Source organism: Toxorhynchites rutilus, chromosome 1 (genome assembly GCF_029784135.1).
Source record: "Toxorhynchites rutilus septentrionalis strain SRP chromosome 1, ASM2978413v1, whole genome shotgun sequence".
Taxonomy (NCBI): Eukaryota; Metazoa; Arthropoda; class Insecta; order Diptera; family Culicidae; genus Toxorhynchites; species Toxorhynchites rutilus.
In genome coordinates, this window is record NC_073744.1 from 115070352 (window position 1) to 115093643 (window position 23292).

The 23292-nt window shown below is 41.3% G+C and overlaps 1 protein-coding gene across 1 annotated transcript in view; it reads right to left on the reverse strand.

Moving 5' to 3' along the window:
• The window catches only part of LOC129773283 (endoribonuclease Dcr-1), a 43171-nt gene extending 20200 nt beyond the window's left edge, over positions 1-22971 (reverse strand). The window contains exons 1-5 of the mRNA XM_055776882.1: positions 22055-22971; positions 20491-22000; positions 20137-20436; positions 3765-4004; positions 2961-3703 (exon numbers count right to left, since the gene is read on the reverse strand). Of these exons, the coding sequence (XP_055632857.1) occupies positions 2961-3703; positions 3765-4004; positions 20137-20436; positions 20491-22000; positions 22055-22674 (3413 nt within the window). The 5' untranslated portion in view covers positions 22675-22971. The remainder of the gene's footprint in view (positions 1-2960; positions 3704-3764; positions 4005-20136; positions 20437-20490; positions 22001-22054) is intronic.
• Positions 22972-23292: the final 321 nt, after the last annotated feature.

Below are 23292 nucleotides of genomic sequence, written 5' to 3' on the forward strand. Positions count from 1 at the left end.
AAGACGCACCACGCTAGATATGGGGTACAGACTAGGGGGCGTTGCTGATTAATGGTCAGCTGCATCCCAAAAGGAAGTATCCCGTGTCGGGCACACGTACAGAGCATTGGAGACAACAACATCACAATTACGAAAACACTTGTAATACTAACCTCGAGCCAACCGCGAGTAATCGGTTACATATTACTAACATAGTTATAAGGCAAACATTGTCGAAATATTGAACTCCCGGCCCCGTCAGGTTGACGCCATATGAGCCTTAATAAAAAAATATATTTTGGATAAAAAAAAAACAAAGATACAAAATGATATCTATAAAAGTCAACTATTGAATCGTTGGAACCGACGTGGGCCAGACGAAAAGTTCATTGTCGGTCCTCTATTTCGGTCGGGACTTAACGTGTAAAACAAAAACACTTTGTTTTGTTACCTTATAGCAACCAAAGTATTGAGATGCATTAAGGTGAAGGTGGAAGCTAGCCATTGTAGTAGTATAGGTAAACCCACGTGTAAAAATGGGGTAATAGTGTTTGTGAGAGAAGAGCAAAGCACATGTAAATAGATCAATTCACTTATCAGACTGTGTGGCGCTTCATTGACACGAGTCTTTGAATACATTTGAAATAAAAATAACAATTCAATACTGAAGTTAGATGTATAAACAAAATGTTCCGATAAACAATTGCGAACATAAATATATACAGAAGGTGCATTTGCATATGAAGTAAAATTCTGATTATACGCGAGCGTAACATGAGAAAATTTATAACACATGCGAATTGTGGCTCTTTTGATATTAACAAGTTCTTCCGCATAGTAACTCGATGCTGATAATTCCTTAATATTTTCCTTGGTCGAATTGTTTTCACATATTCACGTTGGAGAGCCTTAACCCTTCTCTTCGTTGGCCGAGACATTTTGATTGAATGTAATACTTTTCCGTTTATTGTTTTTGAAAGCATCGGCAGCCGTGGCAGTGTTCCGAGCTCTGCAATAAAATTTTCTTACCCAATGTTAAAGTTGCTAAAACTTACATTATAGACCCATTAAACGTAAATATAATGATTGTATTGATATCAACACAATTTTATTCTATTGATTTTCATGACATTAAACGCTATGACGCAGGAATAACATTTTATTGAATGTTTTGATAGCTGTTTCGATGATGTTATCTGGCATCAGTGTCGAAAAAATAACGATGCCTTCACCAATACAAAACCATTGCCGAAGATTGAAAAATGAAAATTGAACTTTCAGAGCACTTGCTCGAGTTTTCCGACGTTTTTCACTATACAGTGCGACAGCAGATGAAAATTTAATATCTTGTGAGTTATCGATTAAAGCTCGGTTGATATTACTTGATGGGAAGTGTACGAAAACGATCATTTTCTTCACACTGTTTCGCAAAATTATTGATTTTCGGGCGAGGGGCGAGGGAGGGAGATGAAAAAAATGAGCGCCATTATTGCAGCCATTTGTGGCTAGCTTCCACCTTCACCTTAATTGAAAAAAAAATCGTTGTTCCTGGCAACATGTTTCAATTTTTCTATTATTCAAGTCAAGCTGCAGTTTAACATGGAACATTCGAACTTCTGCCAACCATACTGTTAAATTTATACTTTTTTCGAACGTATTATACATGTCTTTATGTAATTCAGAGATCACGTCTCATAATATTTCGGTTCAAGGCAGTTTCCGATTATTCCGTTTAATCCTCGCTCCTGGCAGGATCACCAAAATGTGTGCCCATGAGCGTCCGCGGGATAATCGTAGACCGCCCGAAGCCGAGCGGTGACTGCTTGCTGTTAAGCTGGCGGAAAATGTGCCGAGTGCCCAACCCACTTAATCGCTAAACTGACGATGCCCGTGTTGCCAGAACTGGGCGTGCCACACAGTTAGATGTCTAGGAGTCGTCCTGGACTGTGAACTCACTTCATAGAACACTACAACTCTGTAATCAATAAAGCAAATAGTGTGTTAAGTTTTGTCAAACGTTTCTCACATAACTTTCAGGACCCATACACAATAAAGCTTTTATAACGGGTATTTCAATAAAAACGCTACAAAAGTAGACCGATAGAGACAGCAAACGACACCATATTTTTTGCCACTCTCTTGGCATTTCTCTTCAGTAAGGTTTGTTATTTCATAATGGAAAGATATACGATCCAACAACGAGTCGAGATTATTACAATTTACTACCGAAATTTGGAGTCAATGGCTTCAACTTTAAGAGCGCTACGTCCAATTTATAGTCGTCATAATTGTCCTGCCAGATCAACAATTGAGCGTCTAGTGGAAAAATTTGAGTCCACAGGCACAGTAAAAAATTGTCCTTTGCCAGTGAGACAAAGAAGTTTCCGTAGTGTCGAGAATATTGCCGTTAGCGCATCAATTGAGGAAGACCCAAATCAATCTCTCACACGTCGTTCTCAAGCGCCATATAAATTTCTGCCATATAACTGCCATATAAATTTCATAAACTAATCCAGCAAACTGAACCAAATTTGGCATGTGGAGGTTTTAGGGGGCAAGAAACATTTCTATGGTGGTTCAACACTCCTCCCACCTTTCTGAGGGGGTGGGGCTGCCATAGAAATGAAACACAAATTTCTGCATAACTCGAGAACTAATCAAGCACAATTTGGGATGTGACAATTGAAAATTTTCGGAAAACTCTGAAGGAAAAAGGGAAAATTCGGAAAATTTAATTCCCATATGTTCTACAATTACATTGTGACAAGTGCTGTTGGTCCATTTGATGTTTGCGCTAGCGAAACTGGAAATGGATTTTAATGTGATTATACGCACTCCTATATCTTCTTCTATCTATACAAAAAAAAAAAGGATTGCCGGATGTGTTGATAACAGCAGAACTCGAGGAAGGAATTGTCCGATTTAGGGCTGTCTTTATTCTATCATATTTTCTGTATAAACATTTATAAATTCTTACTTACCTTGGTGTTAGAAAGTTCAATCGAGCACTGGTATGATCCACATCCAGCAATGGTTGCTTGCAATTCTGAATCTGTATGCTGTACTTTTTGTAGTAATACTCTTCGAACGTGCTATAATTGAGACCTGGAAAGGAGCTCTTCGGCGATAGGTGGTAACATATTTCGGCCACATAAAAATACTGCGGCTGATCCTGATTGCGGTACCATGGCATGACTACCGCGTCCTTGAATTGATTGCTATCAAACGCATAATCTTTACGGTCCACCTCTGGAATTATGTTCGGCATTTTGTCTACATTCTTGGCGATTTTGTCGATGAATTCCCAATCCACGGTAACCGCATTCTCCCTCGTTATTGTCGGCACGATGAAAAAGCAGTTTTCCGTTGCTTCTGGATCGTACAGCATCAGATACTTCTGCAGTCTTAAGACCTTGGTGAATGTATAGTTAATAAAAAGATTGATCTTATCTAACTGTTCTTGGTTCAGAATCATACGCTCGCTACATAGACTCAGCGCTACCTTCACTTCGCCAGAACGTGTAAATATTGGAAACGCACTAACTTTAGGTATCAGTTTAGAGGTAAGTATACCGAAACCTTGAGGAGAATCTTCGGGCGGATAAATCTTGCGACCCCGGGTGTTTTGCTCTTCTGGAATTGGACACTGCAGTGTCATGTTTATATGGTACAGGTACACCTTGGACCCGACCGTCGGTCGGCATTCTGAAAATGCTGAAGCGATCTACAAAATGGTTTCTAGAATAAGTTCAAACTATTATTATGAATTTTCGTTATTCATTTACCCTTTTATAGTAATACTGTCTCCGCTTCGTCGTACCAGGCCTAGGCTCCGAATTTTCACTTACGATCTGTGCATCGACCGATTCGAGCTCGAAGTCCTCCCAATCTGCTTCGAAAGCACGGAACGATTCCTTACCGATCGGCTGTAGTGAATTGTCCAGTTCCCCGGTCTTGTGCAGCACCATACACGCAATGTACGCTGCGATTCGTCTAGCCATAATCTCTGTCGGCATGGGTAAACCCTAGAATCATTGCAAACCCATGAGCACTAGTTTTTAATATTTTGATAGCAGCAATCCATGGATTGCCATTTGAACATATATTTGCAAACAACAACAAATGACAGAATCCAATATAATGGGCAAGGCAAAAGCATTACAGCATGGAACTGCACCGATTGAAATATTTGAAACGTCGTCCACGGAATCGATTGCGCTGTTGCTGAAATCCCACAAGGAAGCCCTACAGAAGGTGTCGAAGCAATATTTTCCATTCCGAGATTGTGATGAATTCAGTACCAAATTGCAACGAAAAAATGACAATATATCGTCCGATATTAGCCTGACTTCCAAGAGCTGTGCATCTTTCAGCCCTCATCAAATCTATACGATTGATGAATTAACTGAAAATTCAGACCTGTCCGTCCAGCTGCGAGTCCGAGCACTTACAAGCCGTGAGGAGCTGTTGGAGCGCGCGGAACGTCTGAAACAAATTACAGCAATGGCAAGACACGCGAAAAGGCCTGTCAGTCGTAAAAGGACTGATACTAGGTATTAAAAGTAAAATATGTAACATGAATACAGAAATGAGTTGATTATATCTTCCAGGTCTTTAACTTCCAGTATTTTAAAGCGAATCGATAGTCACAGGAATATTGTAGAGAAATTTGATTTAATGGATCGGTTCCTGAACGACCAACAAAAATTACCGCAAGATGACATTACGAGCGAACTATCTATAAGACGTCGCTACGCTCGCTCAAAACCCACACCAGAAAAGAATCGTGTGATCAGAAGTCTGTGCTGTAGCTGTATTTCGGGACAGTGACAGTAATATGCTGACCATACATGAATCAGATGTTGATAATAAAGAAAATTTTAGTACGAGATAGATTATTAAATTCTCCTTTTATATTAAAAGACGAAAAATAAATGCATAAAGAACGATTTTTTTACTCGATTATATACAGTGAAAAGAAATCCGAGACTGTATATAATCGAGTCCGCCCTGTACAGGCATGTCGGGATTATATAGTAGTTAGTAGCCATTTGAGTGTACTTTCTGTTCATCCATTGTTCAGCAGACCGGACAGCGGAGACAGTTGATATTGATCATTGTTGGGTTATTAATAGCACAACAGCTCGATGTTTCTTGCAGAGCAGAGCAGTTGTATGGATGAATCGATCTTCATTCGACCGTTGATCGATCTCCATCACTAATAATTGTTGCGTGGACGTAGTTATTCCATAACAAAACAAAGATGGTCAATTGAGGGCCCTGAGTTATGAACTCCTGGTAAGGAACGCGCAACCAATGTGGCTACGAAGACCTCCTCAGCAAATGTGTTGAAATCAATTGAATTCGGAATTGTTCAATCAATGTTTATTTATTTGGCTCATTTTTTCTTAAATGGACATAAAACCTCCTCTTTTTAGGCATCAACAGATTTAAATAATCCTAATGACACATGCTGTACTTACATTTAACATCAAATATCTATATCTTACCATTAAGTAGAGGTAAACCTAGACTAAACTAATGGGACACAATATAATAAGCTAAACTAAACTAACGGAGCACTTCACGAAACCTACTTTTATTAGCAGAGTGGGACAAATGGAAATCAAAAACACAATGGGCCTGATTCTCGAATACACTTCACGGTGGAAACAAAATAAACGGCACGTCATTGACATACGTTTTACAAGTTAGTGAAGTGTCGAAGATAATAATCAGTTTTCAGGCAGAATGAATATCTTCAAATAAAAATCTTAATGAAAATTAACTTCTTCGTATCAAACTGGTGTTCAATGTGAGTGGAAAACTTTGTTTTCTTCATGTGGTATAATAATCTCATACAAAAATTTTATCTGAAGATAATTTGATCTTATAATGATGAGTTTTAGTGGATACATTTCATTTCGTTTCCACCGTGAAGTGTATTCGAGAATCAGGCCCAATAACAACGATTAAACACACGATACATACTACTGATTGGCTCATTGTGGCCGTAGTTTGTGCGGAATGTCGGAATTCGAAGGAAATCGTGCGAACGAAGGGTACGACGACGAATATCAAAATTGAACGCGTTTAACAAAGCAGAGCAGTCGATGTGGGATTGCAACATATCAGACACAAAGCCTTGGCAACAATTCTTCGATTCAAAAGAAGATCCAAATCGATTAACTGGCAACGATCCTCATATCGTGGGAGATTGAAAGGATCGTTCCAAGCGGATGATCTTGCGTTGAATGGCCTCTACAGTAGAACCCCGATTATCCGCGAAATAGTCGGGCTAGCTCACTGCGGATTACGAAAAGCGCGGATAACGCAATAAAGGGCTAAAAATTAGATGCAGACACAAAAAAGATATTTAAGCATGAAAACTATGTTTCATCAATACAGAAATCATTAAACTATCCATCTGTAAGGTCGTTTACACCAGTGCTAAGATAATGTGAAAGACATGACCAAAACAAAACAACAAGACCCACCGCTTACTGGCAAATTCCGGGAAGTTCTATAGAATTAAAAAGGAACTCGCTTTCGCGGATAATCCGCACCACGGATCATCCGCTCGCGGATAATCGAGGTTCTACTGTACTTGTTGTATACCGTTTTGGTAGTGTGGTGCCTATACAACTGCTGCATACTCCAGTGAGGAATACAAGCAATACAAAACCTTCAGGCAGAGGACAGAAAATGTTTCATTCTGTTGAAGTCCGTTTTCTTAAAGTTAAAACGGGTTATTTCCGCTGTTGAGGTGCATTCACACGGAACACATTCGTTTATGAACAGGTTGAGAGGCGGATGATGCTGGCATTCCCTTACTAGCGGGGCAGGGGCACTCGATACAGTTATGTCATTGGAGAGTTCTCGACTGACAAAGCAGAGATCGAGAATACGACCGTTAGAGTTGTGAACCGAGTTGAGTTGGACGAGCCCTGCGATGCTGTAGTCATCCAGAAGCTGTTTTTGATGTTTTTGTTTTGGGATTCATTGATGAGCGAGCAAGGTTGGGATAGAGATAGCCCGAAGTACCTTGGACCAGCTGATAGAACGCATGTTGAAATCACCCATAATGAGTATCGTGTCCGATAGAGTCATACGTGAGGTAATCCATTCTAATGATTCGCGGTAGTGTGACACAAGAGTTGTGCCATTGACGCGATCAGGGGGGACGTAAATGACGCAAATGAATAGCATGTAGCCGGGGACAGCAAGTTCTGCCCATAACTGTTCGACTGCAGTACAATTTGGAGGCTGCAACAAACGGCATTTATAGCTGGAACGAGTAGCTAGAAGCACACCTCCACCAGTTCTTTTGGTACTGGTAAGACTTGAGCGGTCGGAGCGGAAGACCGTGTAAGCACTTCCAAATATTTGTGAGGAGAGTGTGTTGCAATTGAGCCAAGTCTCCGTAAAACCAAAAATGTCATACGCTGCATCCGAGCACGCGAGAGAGTAATTCGTAACAGTAGTATTCATGCCTCCTAAATTTTGATAATAGCAGACAATGCCATTCACACCAGGGTTTCTCTGTTTCCGGGTTGCGTAGGTTTCAACTGCCGGAATGCTGGTTGTGGAACAGAAGTTTTGTTGATTGGCACGGGGGGATGAGGACGTAAAGCTTGAGATCGGGACGACGGTTTTCTTTGATTGGAAGCATTGGAAATGAAATGATTCGGACGAGGTGAAGGTTGAGTACCGTCCGGTTTCCGACTGTTGGATCGTCGGTCTAAAAAAGGAGTGATAGAGACTCCATTTGGCCAAAAACCATCTGAGAGCAGATCATTTTAAACATTTGAAGGTACATTGAGTTTAAACGACAGGTAAGTCAGTGGTCTAGCATCACGATTGGTCCGGATCAATTTATGACAAGCTATCGAAGCGGGTTCGCAATGAGTGCGGCTAGCGATGTAATTGATTATATTGATTTCAGTTCCATGGGGTTGAAACCTAGTAAGATAAAACCAATTCCTACTATTATTGCCATTCGTAATTGATGGCATTGGTGCAATTGCCAAGCGAGGTATAGGGCTATTGTTACCACTTGAACTATTACTCGTATTGTAATTTGTTGTGCATACGTTCTCATCTGACGTAATAGCATACGATAGAACTGCATTTGGTTGTTGTATTGACTATCTGAAGGATGTTGATGGACCCAGCAACGTAGTGACGGATCAGGTGGCCGGATGGTAAGGCGGCGGCGGTGGAAGTTGAATGATAGGAGTGATGATTGTGCTGGCAGAGATGGTAGTGGCGAGATTCATTGTGTTGTTACTTGTGGTGATGATGGCGGGGGTATTGGTAAGCTTCGGGCAGTGCGTATCGGCTTTGAGCAAGTTTGAATGCTTGTGAAGGCGACAGATTCCGTGGCGGCGATAGTGTTGGCTGTGGTAATGTGATGCGTATAAATTGAAGGGCTTGCGATGGCTATACTTGCTTTAGTAACAGCGATTGCTGTTGGATTAGAGGCGGAGGTACTGTCGACGGTATTGATTACAGTATGGTTAGCACAGATAGCACCGGATGAGTGGATATTTCCTCCGCTGGAGGTAGAGGTGGTGATGATGGTATTAGCACCGTTCGTATCAGTTACGGTAGCTTCGCTAACAGTGGTTGATGTAGGGATTACCACGGACGAATCGCCTGGAATAGAGGAAACTGTAACAAATGGCAAATCGGTTGTATCAACTGGAGCGTCAACTCTCAGTTTCCTGCCGGATCTGGATGACGTCATATTTGATGATGACAGACTGCTGGTACGATCTCATTTTCCAGACATTTGCTGCATCAGCGATAAAAGAGCCAAACACATTTGAGAACTCGAACTGGATGTTGTCTATTGCATTTTCGAAACTACTCAAATCGTTGGCAGCTTGAGACGGACGAGCTTCAGGCGGACGGGATTCAGACGGACGAGCTTCGTGCAAACAATTACTCGAACGGCGGTTGCTGTCGTTTAGCCGTGTGCTGTCGTTTAGCGCACGGCAAAGAGCACGGGTAACATCAATTTGGCTCCCTACTAAGCGTAGGATAGATGCAAGGCGTGCCAAGATCAAGTTCAGTGCAGTATTAATCGAAGACTGGTCGAGGTCGAACGGCGAGTTCCGACAAGCGGGACAGAACCACTCAGCGCCAGGAAAATCACGGAGAGCTTTGTACTGCACTGCAGCCAATCCGACGCACTTCAGATGAAATGGCTTCCTGCATATGGCACACGTAATTGTGCTGCTCCCGGACGATGTAGTGAAGCAGTGAGAAGCAGAACATTTTTTCGTCATCCTTTCCCATTCCTTTTTTCGTCAGAATACCCTTTTTTATAGAGGTGAGGAACGGGATAACAGCCTTACCTGGGAAGGGTTAACTCAGACGTCGAGTGGGGCTCTCACCCACAAAACCAAGCCCACTTTTCATAGCCTCATTTACCCCGGGACCACATCAAGGCGAATACTTCGGGGGGCTCATGCACTTCACCTATTGTTCCCTTTTTCTTTCGTTTCCATTCTATTCCAATTTTGCAGCATCCGTTTACCCGTCGAGACGTGTACCAATTAGGAATTGCCCTTCAACTTGATGTGCAACCCGTCACGGCCACCCCGCGCGGTTTCTCACCCGTCGAGACGTGAACCGATTAGGAAGCGCCCTCCAACTTCACTTCCAGATCCTCTCGTCGCGACATATCTCCCCCTCAATATACCAGACATAAAGTGCCGGCAGTCCCTCGCGCCTTTCGGTGAACCTGGGACAGATAAAAACGACGTGCTCCGATGTTTTCTCTATATCTCCACACTCCGGACAGAGGGGCACTGCGATACTGCATGGCCGAACCGATATAGATATTGCCTGAAGCAGCCATGTCCAGACAGGAACTGCGTCATGTAAGAATTAACCTCACCATGCTTCCTGTTCAACCAGGTCCGGTATCAGCCTGTACGTTCATCTGCCGTTCTCTGCCGTATCCCATTCCTGCTGCCTTTTGTCCATCGACTCCGCTCTCATCGTTTTCCGGATACTTCTGGTTACCCTGCGCTTGTAGCACTCGCTTCCGCCAGAGTGATGCAATGGCCTTACGACTCGCATGGCCATGAGTCGGAATGTTCTGTTCAGCTTCCTCCGATTTCGGTGGGTTTCCAGAGCAGACAACCAGGCAGGGCCGCCATACCTCAGTACCGACAAAGATACGCTTACCAAGATGTACCTCTTGCTACTGCTTGGATCAAAGCTATTTAGCATGATCCTTGCCACCGCCTTTGCCGCCTTCCCGCATGTAAAGAATACCCTTATGCCTAAATGACTATTACTGTGGTGGTTACCATAATTTAATGGAACAGAAAATATACTCTAACGCCTAAATGGCTACTACTACTGTGTATTTTACAATTTATAGAACCATAAACATGTGCATATACGCGATAAAAAACCCGCCCTGTTACAGCTAAAATGCTGATGAGCCTAAATAAACAAATGGGATAAAAAAATTGCTAGCATATGCAATGTAAAAGTAACAGTTGACGTTTACGACGGGAGGCGACCCAGTGTTGTGTTTAACATGTTAATTTCCGTACCTCTCATGATAATGGTCATGAATTCAATTCTCATCCCCGAAATTTTTATCCGAGTGATCCAAAAAGGCTGAAAGTCACTCAACACAAAAAACTTGTAAGGGGCTGTATCTAGGACACGACCGCATATTTTCGACGTAAAACTGCGCAGTTACATTATGCAATCCACATGCGAAAGTTCATTCACCTCTAGTATCTGAAATGACGATTTTCCTAGGCTTCTCAGTTTAAAAGTAAGTTTTACGGAACATTCCGCTCTGCACAACGACAAGCGTGTGCAAAAGTACTCAATATCAAAAAACAGGAAGTGGGTTATATCTATGGTATAACCGCAAGGGTGACGTAGGACTATCGTTGATTTAGAGATCATCTGTTTGAAGTTGAATCTAAATCCATTCTGAATGAATGAATAAATGAATATTTGGGAGACTTCGAAAACGAGAGCGTTACGTTGGAGGCACAAGGTTTTATGCATCCAATATAGGATACGAAAAACCTTGTTCTGAAGAATAATCTTCAGAAGCTAACCTGCTAACTGTACTTGATTGACAAATCACAAACCCAAATGTATTATATGGATATTTTATGGATGGAAAACATTAAAATAAACTCTTTCGCTTGAATGTAATTTTCAATTCCAAGGGGAACTGGCAGATTATTTTCCAGCAACGATTAGATATTTCCACATTTTCCTCGATACTGGAAGCCCACCAGTGGTTAATACTAACTCGATAACCACCTGTTAATAGTACTTGATTGAAAAATATTTGGTCACAGTGTTACATGGATAGAAAACATTCAAATAAAGTCTTTTTTTTTATATTTAAATCGTTTATTTTTACAGGCTCAGTTACATAGGTTTAAAGGAGCCGAACTCCTTACTGTATTGTTACTAGTATATATACATTTTTCCTTAATTCTAATGTTAATAATATAGGAAACCGATTACTCGCGGTCGACTCGAGTTTAGAAGGGTGACATATTTTCTTCAGGAAAAGGAGGGGATATGAGGATCTATTGACAATGATCACACTCACACACTCAATCACACTCAATTCTTAAACTTATCTTATATCTAATATGTATTTACATTTCATCTTATTCTTAAGAAGGGATCCGATCTCTCACAAAGGAAAAGGAAAAGGAAAAGGAAAAGGTAAAGGAAAAGGTAAAGGAAAAGGAAAAGGAAAAACTAAGGGTATAAGGACAATCACACACGAAGATCGATAGCTTTAAGGAATACATATATTTGGGACATGTAATCAAGGTCTAACCGAGCCAACACGTCTCTTGCCAGTTAACTATGGTATTTTTGCGGACTAAAGAATAAAATTCATTGAAGGCGATTTGACGCTGATAAATATCGCCTTCAATTGCACCTACCTTTGCTAATGAGTCAGCCCTCTCATTACCCGGAATTGAGCAATGTGAAGGGACCCAGACAAAGGTAATGACATAACAGCGTCTGGATAAAGCACTCAAAATTTCTCGTATTCTCTCAAGGAAGTACGGCGAGTGCTTTTCCGGCCTCACTGAACGGATAGCTTCGACAGAGCTAAGACTATCCGTTACAATGTAATAGTGTTCAACAGGTCGTGAGGCGACGCTGTCCAGCGCCCTGTGTATCGCTGCCAATTCAGCAATATACACTGAGCAAGGATTCTGAAGACTGTGGGAGGTGCTAAAAATTTCGTTGAACACTCCAAATCCTGTGGAATCATTCATAGAGGACCCATCAGTAAAGTACATTTTATCACAATTGATATCCCCATACTTTGCATCGAAGATCGTTGGAACGATCCTCGATCGAAGATAATCTGATGTTCCATGGATATCCTGCTTCATGGACAGATCAAAATGCACAGAGGAATTGATGTAGTCAGGAAAACAAACACGGTTGGGAATATACGAAGAAGGATCAACCTGCATGGAGATGAATTCATGATATGGACTCATGAACCCAGATTGAAAATTTAGCTCGATCAGCTGTTCAAAATTTCCGATCACCAATGGGTTCATAACCTTACACCTGATGAGGAACCGAAGAGATAATAAATTGAAGCGATCTTTTAGTGGGAGTACGCCTGCCAAAACCTCGAGACTCATGGTATGCGTTGAGGGCATACATCCCAGAGCAATACGGAGACAAAGATACTGAATTCGCTCAAGTTTAATTAAGTGTGTTTTGGCCGCTGATTGAAAACAGAAACTGCCGTACTCCATCACTGAGAGAATAGTTGTTCTATACAACATTATAAGATCTTCTGGATGGGCTCCCCACCATGTGCCGGTAATTGTACGGAGAAAGTTTATTCTTTGTTGGCATTTTTTACTCAGATACCTAATATGGGCCCCCCAAGTGCATTTGGAGTCGAACCAGACCCCAAGATACTTGAATGACATAGCATGAGTGATCGGTTTACCCAAAAGTTGAAGCTTTGGTTTTGCTGGTTTATGCTTCCTAGAAAAAACCACCATCTCTGTTTTCTCCGTGGAGAATTCGATCCCTAGCCCAATGGCCCAGGTTGAAAAATTGTTCAATGTATCTTGTAAGGGTTCTTGCAGGTCGGATTCGTTTGATCCTACGACAGACACCACTCCATCATCTGCAAGTTGTCTTAGGCTGCAATTTTGTGTAAGGCAATTGTCAATGTCGCTTACGTAGAAGTTGTACAAAAGGGGGCTTAAACATGAGCCCTGGGGGAGGCCCATGTAAGAGACCCGACTTACTGCCGAATCTCCGTGAGAAAAGTTCAAATGTTTCTCACAAAGCAAGTTATATAACATATTATTCAATAGAGGCGGCAGACCCCGAGAGTGTAATTTGTCTGACAAAACCTCTATTGAAACAGAATCAAAGGCCCCCTTTATGTCCAAGAATACTGAAGCCATTTGTTTTTTTTCGGCGTAAGCCATTTGAATTTCTGAAGAAAGCAACGCAAGATAATCATTCGTCCCCTTGCCCCTGCGGAACCCATATTGTGTATCTGAGAGTAGGCCATTCGTTTCAACCCATCGATCAAGGCGAAACAAGATCATTTTCTCCAACAATTTCCGTATACAAGACAGCATTGCTATTGGGCGGTACGAATTGAAGTCGGACGCGGGTTTTCCGGGTTTTTGAATAGCTATAACTCGTACTTGTCTCCAATCATCCGGAACAATATTATGTTCCAGAAACCGATTGAATAAATTCCACAAGCGATGTTTCGCCACATCAGGGAGGTTTTTCAACAAGTTGAACTTAATTCTATCCGTTCCCGGAGCCGAATTGTTACAAGAAAGGAGAGCAAGAGAGAATTCTACCATCGAAAACCCGGAATCAAGATCGCACCTAGCGATTTCTCATGTTTCGAGCCACTTTCCATAATTTTTTCATTGACGTTTCTCGTGACAAACCTTCCACGAAATTTCGCCAATAAGCACGTTTTTTTCCTTTGATCAAGTTTTTAAATTGATTTTCAAGGTCCAAATACGACTGAAAATTTTCAATGGTTCCACGTTTCCGAAAAGCTTTGAATGCGTTCAATTTATCCTGATAAAGCTTGGAACATTGGCTATCCCACCATGGATTGGGAGGCCTTCGGCGAAGAGTGGAATCTGGGATGGGTTTCGTTTGAGCGCGAACCGCGCTATCATAGATCAAACAAGAAAGGAAGTTACACTCCTCCAATGGAGGTAAACCATCTCTGGAATTGATGGCTAGAGTAATCGCGTCCGCATATTTTTTCCAGTCAATGTGTCTTGTGAGGTCATATGCCATGTTTATAGATTCAGAAGAATTCGACCCAATGGTGATGGAAATTTTGATTGGCAAGTGATCACTACCGTTGGGGTCCTGGATTACATTCCACTCGCAATCTAACGATAGTGAATTCGAGCAAAGCGAGAGGTCAAGAGCACTTGGGTTAGCAGGAGGTTTAGGTACACGTGTTGTTTCCCCAGTGTTCAAAACGGTCATATTGAAGCTGTTACAAAGGTCATATATCAACGATGAACGATTGTCGTCGTACTGTTCCCCCCAGGCTCTCGGAGGCCAATACAAGCTGACTATACTGAGGTCTTTGCCTCTGATGTTTGCATGACAAGCAACAGCTTCGATCCCTCCAATAGGTGGAAGGTCAATTCTAAAAAATGAGTGACACTTATTGATCCCCAATAGTACCCCTCCGTATCTGTCATCGCGGTCCAAGCGTATTATATTAAAATCGTGGAAAGAGAGATCATTTTGAGAAGAGAGCCAGGTTTCGGACAGAGCAAAAACATCACAATTGAGTTTATGAATTAGAAATTTGAATGTATCCAATTTAGGGATAAGACTACGACAATTCCACTGTAAAACAGTGATATCTCCGACCTCTCTATTTAAATTAGACATCAAGAGAGATAATCATTGCAAGGAGGGGCCATGTTTGCATCAATTGCTGCAAAATTGTCTTTAGTACTGGAAGCATTGCAGTGACAATGGTTCTGATGGAGTCGGAACACATTAAAACACGTGAAGATTTGATCCACAAGGTCAGACAACTTTATAAATCCCGATTGGGAAGTTGAACTGGACGGAAAAACAGGGACAGTTGGGGTTTTTGATGTCCCCTCGAGTGCTGGGTTGTTCGAAGGTGAACTATTACCACGGAGGCCAGGAGGGACCTGATTTTGCTTATCCGCTGCACTCGATTTTTTGGGCAAGCTAACGAGGGGTATCACCGGAGGGACTTGTCCTTGAACTTTGGGAGTGGTCACATTTTTGCGCCGGGGATTCCCTTGAGAAATAAACGGCGTGCCCCCGTTAGCTGTATCCGCTTCCATTTCGTCAACTGGCAACGTAGCGAAGACATTGTGTGTATTAATTGGTTGTTGTTCTTGAGCCAGTGGAGAAGCGCCCTTCAAAATTTCTGCGAAAGTGCGTTTAGAGCGTTCCCTCAAAGAGCGCTTCTGTTTCTCCCAGCGAGTCTTGTATGTTTCACAAGCTGAGAGCACGTGTGGGGATCCCCCGCAATATGGACACTTATGCTCAGTCGCACTGCAGGATTTCCCCTCATGTTGTTCTCCGCAAGTGGCACATCGTTCTTTATTGGCACAATAAGCAGTCGTGTGACCAACTGAATTGCACTTTAGTCATTGTCAAGTCATTGGCTTTGGAATAAAAAGTCGCACGGCTAACCTCAATTTATCTACCATCACGTAGTCAGGTAGAGCTGAACCAGCGAAGGTGACTCGAAACGAGTTGGACGGCGTAAATTTAGTGTCATTTCCTTCATGGGAGACTGTTCCGAGCTGGCTCTTAACAGTCGTCGAGGGCAGTTTTTTAAAACGGCCAGTACATTCACTCGTAATGTATTCGCACGTCAAGCCCGTTTCGGTTATCACACCCTCAATTTCGACTATGTGAGAGGGAATGTAAACCCGATACTCAATTGTAAAATGCTGATCGACAACAATCTTGTTTGCGTCTATCCGGTCAGTCACGACAACTCGTTTGGTCTAACCTTCGAAATTTCCGAAACGGAGGTATACCTTGCCAGATCTTTCGCGATCTGCATGACTCTCAACGCTTTTCCATTAGGCTTAGGCCTGAAGAAAACAACCCAGGGACCAATTCCGGGCGCATCTTCTGGATAGACCTTCACACGCGGGGTGGGAATAACAGGGGAGGAAGGCGAGGACGGGGATTGAGAGGGATCAGGGACAGTAGGGTGGGAAGGTGAAGGTTGAGAAGGAGCGAGGAGAACAGAGGGAGAAGACGAGGTTGAAGGTAAAGTGGGATCGATAAGGGCAGATGGGAGATTTGCTAGTTTTTTCGAGGGAGGCTTGGTAGGGTTAGCTGACTCGTCCCCAGAAGAAGTATCTTCCGTCTTTGGTACGCGTTTGAGTGACATTTTTTATCACTTAGGAGGGAACTGGAGTCAGAGACCTCCATATCCGAAGGTCCCCCACTCTCTGCCATTTTAAAATTTGCACTTATATTCTAATTATTTTTTGTTTTTTAAACAATATTTCACAATAAAATACCCACAAAAAAAATACTTATAATTAATAAATATTTTCTCTGAGTATATTTAATCTTATTCACCTATGAACGCACTCCAGTGCAGATGAACGGGAGCGCGCTGAAAGCTCGTTGGTGGTGAGAATGTGCTTACGACACCACTACACACAGTCGTCGGTAAAAGCTTACCCGCACTGGTACTGTTGGCACGATGATTCGGCGAAAACTCCAATGTCGGCGAAGCAGCGACAAAATAAAAACCAATCCTTGGTTTTCCGATGATGAAAGCCTCTATCCGCTTTCATTCAGGGTACTCCACTCACTATCCAGATAGCGAAATGAACTCTTCAGCGGCAAAAAAAACAACAATCACGCGGTAACCGATAACGAAACTTAGACGCGACTTTCCTTCGTCTGGTTACTTCGGCCAATCGGCGAAGAATGTGCAAATAAATAAACTCTTTCACATGAATGTATTTTTAAATTCCCAGAGGAACTGGCAGATTATTTTCCAGCAATGATTAGATCTTTCCGGAACTTTCTCGATGCTGAATGGCATCCAAACGGAAAGAATTCTGCGCGTGTATGTATCGATCCTTCGCCGTCCACCTCCTCCAGCACGTTAGGCAACGATGTTGTCTTGTCGATGTCCTCACGAAAAATGAATGTGTCTCACCACCAGAATATCGCTTAAGTATGCTTTTTGTGTGTGATTGAATCGAGAGAAGGTGTGGTTTACGATGGTAATTTGGAAGGCAAACTAGAGGGGAATGAACTCTCTGAGCTCGGAACTTTCGGCGACTGAGCAATAATCGATTGCGTGCGCATACAATATTGGATACGGAAAAATCCTACTGATGGGGAAGAATAATCTTCAGAAGCGATCCTGTTAATTGCGATTGATTGAAAAACCACAAAACCAAATGTATTTGGTCACAGTGTTACATGGATAGAAAACATTAAAATAAACTCTTTCACATGAATGTATTTTTAAATTCCCAGTGGAACTGGCAGATTATTTTCAGTAACGATTAGATATTTCCACATTTTCCTCGATACTGGAAGCCCACCTGTGGTTAATGCTAATTCAATAACCATCTGTTAATAGCACTTGCTTGAAACATATTTGGTCACAGTGTTACATGGATAGAAAACATTCAAATAAACTTTTTCACATGAATGTATTTTTAAATTCCCAGAGGAACTGGCAGATTATTTTCAGTAACGATTAGATATTTCCACATTTTCCTCGATACTGGAAGCCCACCAGTGGTTAATACTAACTCGATAACCACCTGTTAATAGTACTTGATTGAAAAATATTTGGTCACAGTGTTACATGAATAGAAAACATTCAAATAAACTCTTTCACATGAATGTATTTTTAAATTCCCAGAGGAACTGGCTGATTATTTCCCAGCAATGATTAGATCTTTCCGGAACTTTCTCGATGCTGAATGGCATCCAAACGGAAAGAATTCTGCGCGTGTATGTGTCGATCCTTCGCCGTCCACCTCCTCCAGCACGTTAGACAACGATGTTGTCTTGTCGATGTCCTCACGAAAAATGAATTTGTCTCACCACCAGAATATCGCTTTTTGTGTGTGATTGAATCGAGAGAAGGTGTGGTTTACGATGGCAATTTGGAAGGCAAACTAGAGGGGAATGAACTCTCTGAGCTCGGAACTTTCGGCGACAGAGCAAGAATCGATTGCGGGCGCATACAATATTGGATACGGAAATATCCTACTGATGGGGAAGAATAATCTTCAGAAGCTATTCTGTTAATTGCGATTGATTGAAAAATCACAAAACCAAATGTATTTGGTCACAGTGTTACATGGATAGAAAACATTCAAATAAACTCTTTCACATGAATGTATTTTTAAATGCCCAGAGGTACTGGCAGATTATTTTCAGTAACGATTAGATATTTCCACATTTTCCTAGATACTGGAAGCCCACCAGTGGTTAATACTAATTCGATAACCACCTGTTAATAGCACTTGATTGAAACATATTTGGTCACAGTGTTACATGGATAGAAAACATTAAAATAAACTCTTTCACATGACTGTAATATTAAATTCCCAGAGGAACTGGCAGATTATTTTCAGTAACGATTAGATATTTCCACATTTTCCTCGTTACTGGAAGCCCACCAGTGGTTAATACTAACTCGATAACCACCTGTTAATAGTACTTGATTGAAAAATATTTGGTCACAGTGTTACATGAATAGAAAACATTCAAATAAACTCTTTCACATGAATGTATTTTTAAATTCCCAGAGGAACTGGCAGATTATTTTCCAGAAATGATTAGATCTTTCCGGAACTTTCTCGATGCTGAATGGCATCCAAACGGAAGGAATTCCGCGCGTGTATGTGTGTGTAGCGATGTCTTCCCGGGGAACCGTTTGTGGCATCACTCTCCTCCTGATGGATTCCCTTCTGGCCTAAGGTGCAAAAACAGGCTCTTGGTGACACCGTTCATCCGCGCTTTCTTGAGAAATGAAGAGCTTCGCCACAACAGCGACAACATGCTCCAATCGCTGTTCAATTAGAACTGAGTGGATTTCCGAGCGGCGCTCGCTTATATACCGATTGGTGATTTCAATAGCCTGTTTTGAAAGCAATTTTAAGACTATTGAAACAAGTTTTTGGATCAAAAAGTAACAAGTATAGAACGCGTAGACATTTTATCTTTCGAATGAATACCATTTCGTTCAGTTGTTTAGGAGCTATTAACGCTCAAAATCTCGGTCTCCGGCGTAACGCTTTCGTTTTCGAAACTTTGATTTTACACCCCGGTATAGAAATGAAAGACGTAGTCCTACGTCAAAATACCTCCGACTTGCATGTATTTGCAAAGCGGATTCCCCCAGGCACATTAATTTTAAAGTCCGTGTTAGGGAAACACAGCTCAGTGGGAAAAAAATAACCCCGACTTGCATATTTTGACAAAGTGGATTCCCCCAGGCACATTGAATTTGAAGTCTGTGTTGGGGAAATCGTAAATCGGACCAATCAAAACTTGGTAGTTAGGGCGTTTAGATAACGCTTGACATTTTACAGTTATTCAATTGTTCATCTAATGAAAAATAATATTTCATTGATTGTGATAGACGCGTAGAAATATTTCCTATCAATTGATGCAAACATCTTTCCGATCTGTTAAGAATGTTCGAGTTATAAGCATTCGAAATACGGGTAGGGTTAGTACACAAATCGGAAGAACAAATGTATGGGAAAAAAGGAAGTTCTTCCAGTTTTCATGAATTTAAACAATTTAGAAATTAGCAAATTGTAATGTATAGCATATCAAAAAAGAGAAATTCCGATTCGATTGGTATGCAAATCATGAGGATTCGTTCACAGTGAAAATAGTTATTAACGTTAACTTTATTTCATAAAAACGTGACCTGTTTTCTGATTTGACACCCTTCCAGAAAGACGTAGTTCTACGTCAAAAAAAAACAAAAGAATGATTTCGATACCGCTGTGTTTTGTGCGAGACGAAGTTGTTGGGTCTGCTAGTTATATATTACGAGTAACTCAAATCCATTATATTTTTTCTTCATGTGCTACTTACCATAATGTCCCGTTTCAGAGGCGAATTAATTGGCATGCGGATCGTGTACTGAAACAACACGTGTCCGTTCCTGACAGTCTTCGCACAGCGCCACAACGGTGTAAGCTTCGTGAAGGTGTCACTGGGCAGCTTCGCGCAGTATTTGTTGATCATTTGAATTGCATTTCCCAATCCAACTGCGTTACTATTGGGTTCCGATTCCGGAAGTGGTCTGTACTCTTTCAGGTATTTATTGAAGCAATCAGCGTAGAGCTGATCACTCTCGGGGGGTTCTATGTTACCACATTTGCGGAGGAGGAGCTGTAATGCAGGAAAATTGTATTTTATCTTGATCATAATTTGCTTATGACAAACCTTTTCGATTTCCATATAAATTGCTACTTTTTCTATCATTTCATTGGTGCAGTTTTCCATAACTTGCAAGCCAGCCTTGTATGACATATTCTCGTTGTTTTCGAGAACAAGTTCGTTTATTTGGCAACTGTTCATTGTTTCTACCACGCTTTCATTGTCATCATCATCATCATCGTTATCCCGAGTTTCCTTATTGCTCTTCGCCATATTCACATCAAATGATGAAATTTTGCCGCAAACGTATCTATGCGTGCGATCACTGATACTGTCTTGTTTCACTAGAGAATTTAGGTCGACTTTGGGCGCGATGAAAAGGACATGATAGGCGGAAGCAGCTCGTGCTCTCCCTTTGCACTGCACATATGACCGATAGCTGACCGGCTCATTCCAGCGAATAACGAGATTACATTTCGGCAGATCAATTCCTTCCTCAAGTACAGAAGTTCCTATCAACAAATTGCACTCATGCATCCTAAATCGTTTCAACACCTCCTCTTGTTTTCTATGCTCAACTTCGGCTTCTTTGGGCTCCATCACAGGATCCGCACTTTTGTCCAATGTGTACTGAACATTGATATAATTGAGTTGTGGATTTGAGCGAATAACTTCATAAAATAAACCGTACAGAATCCTTGTGGTGAACTTTGAGTTACAAAAAATCAACGCACAAAGAGCATCGGGATCGTTCTGATTGTGAAAGTTAGCTCTATTCTGTCGGTGTCCTGGATTTCCCTTTTTGCGCTGTCGGGGATGCCGCATGCCATTTTTAGCTGGTGATTTGTGCTTTCTGATTTGGCTCTGTTCCAACTTTGCTGTATCCAATATTGATTTGAGGGAGTTTTTCAAACTCACGATACCATCTGTGATGTTTTCGATGTTTTTGCCAACCTCCTCAACCCGTTCGATAAACTTTTGAAGATCTATCAATTTTATTTCGTGCAGTAAACTCTTGCAAGACTCAAAATGGCAACTTTCTAGCTCCGCATTCTCTAATATCATTGCAGATGTATCTTCGTGATCTTTATGAATATCCGGATTGAATAATTTAAACACCTGCAATATCCGGAGCACTTTTGGCGTTGAATGAGCCTCAATTTTCTCCATTTCATTTTTGTACTGCTTAAAAACCAGATCACAATACGAGCGAATATGTACCAGAACAGTAGACGCAAGGCAGAGCAGCAAAAAGTGACGCTCGTAAGGAGTTTTAATTTTCTGCTTCTCGATCTGTATGATCAATGCTAGTGCAGCGCGATCTGCGCACCACGGACCCATTTCCTCCAGTACCGCAAGAAATTCTCTAAGAAATTTCAAAGGATCAACCTTTGGGTCTGGAATATTTTTCAACTCTTCGAGAAATTCGTCATCTTCGTAGATTTCAGATGGATCGTAACGATGATCTTCGAGAAAGGAAATTTGGGTTAAGACCAGTTCTCGCAAATAGACAACTGTTTCCGTCTCTCGTGGTGGTGCGCATTGGATAATTATTTCTTTTGGTTTTGTACAATACCTAAAACACAAAATAACATAAAAGCATGTCGTGTAACTTCTTTGCTTAATTCACCTGAGTACTGTCACGATGTCGCTAGCCGTTTCCGCCTTTGATTTGAGACATTGTTCCAGCTGTTCTAGCTCTGCACTTAACCGTCCTGGGACACATCTTGCGTTGTGTAGTGGTCCAGCTAACCCAAGTATTTTTGGTTTAACTTTGCATCTGTTGTAATATTCATTGAACAGCTCAGTAATTTGATCGTTTCCATAAATCTTATGACATTCATCTATGATCAATAAATTCACATCATCCAGATCTAAATAGCCACTGATGATTGCGTCCAAACAGTTTCTCTCGTTGATAATTATCACATGATAAGTTTCAATCACTTGTTCCCAGTCCAAATCATGGTCATTTCCATCCACATAAATTACTTTCAAATCAGTGAGATTTTGTATCAGACTATAGACCGAATCATTATCGCATATATAGATGGTGCGCTTTTTCCCTTTGAACCTTCGCAGCTGGAATCCCAATTCGTGGATCAACTTCAGTGCAATGAATTCCTTCGAAGAGTTGTGCGCCAAACAAAGGATGATGTTTCGCTCCCGTGCGGAAGCAAGCAGTTCCACTTGATAGTCTCTCGGTGTGAGCGCTGTTGTATGAATATTGTCTGCCCAATAATAAGCCATTTTTGTTGTTCGGCATATCTCACGTTTGTTTGTTTTGATTTCAACAGAGGTTAATATGCCGGCTTCATTGAGTGTTTTTGTTAAACATTTTTTTTATATAGCCAGCAATCGTATTAGCTCAAATGTAACGCAAACTGTAATTCGATGCACAATGTTTAGAGGCGAATGAACTTCAAAGTTTAAAGCCTCTTAAAAACAAAGAAAGAAAAAGAAGATGCACAATATTCTCTCAAATAAGTTGAATTCACAAAGAAATCATAAGAATATCACAATAGAACTGCAAATTGCATACTTGTGTACATGAATTGAAATGTTTATATTGCACATTAATTAGAACTAGAGAATATTTTATAGAATATACCAAATCAAGACATGGCGGGTTCCGCTGAAGTGAATTGATACACTGAAATAAACTTGAAGAGCTTGTATCATATCTAACCCAAGGCGCGTAGAAGTATATCCTAAGGTGGGCCAACTTGCTAAAACCACTCTTCAGCCATCTTGGAAGTCTACTGTATTTTGTTTGTAAACAAAACACAATACGCTTGTGCCCAAGCTCGCTCGTGATCAGTCTGTCTCTTTCACACTTCAAGGAAAAAATTCCCCTTCTGTTTTCTT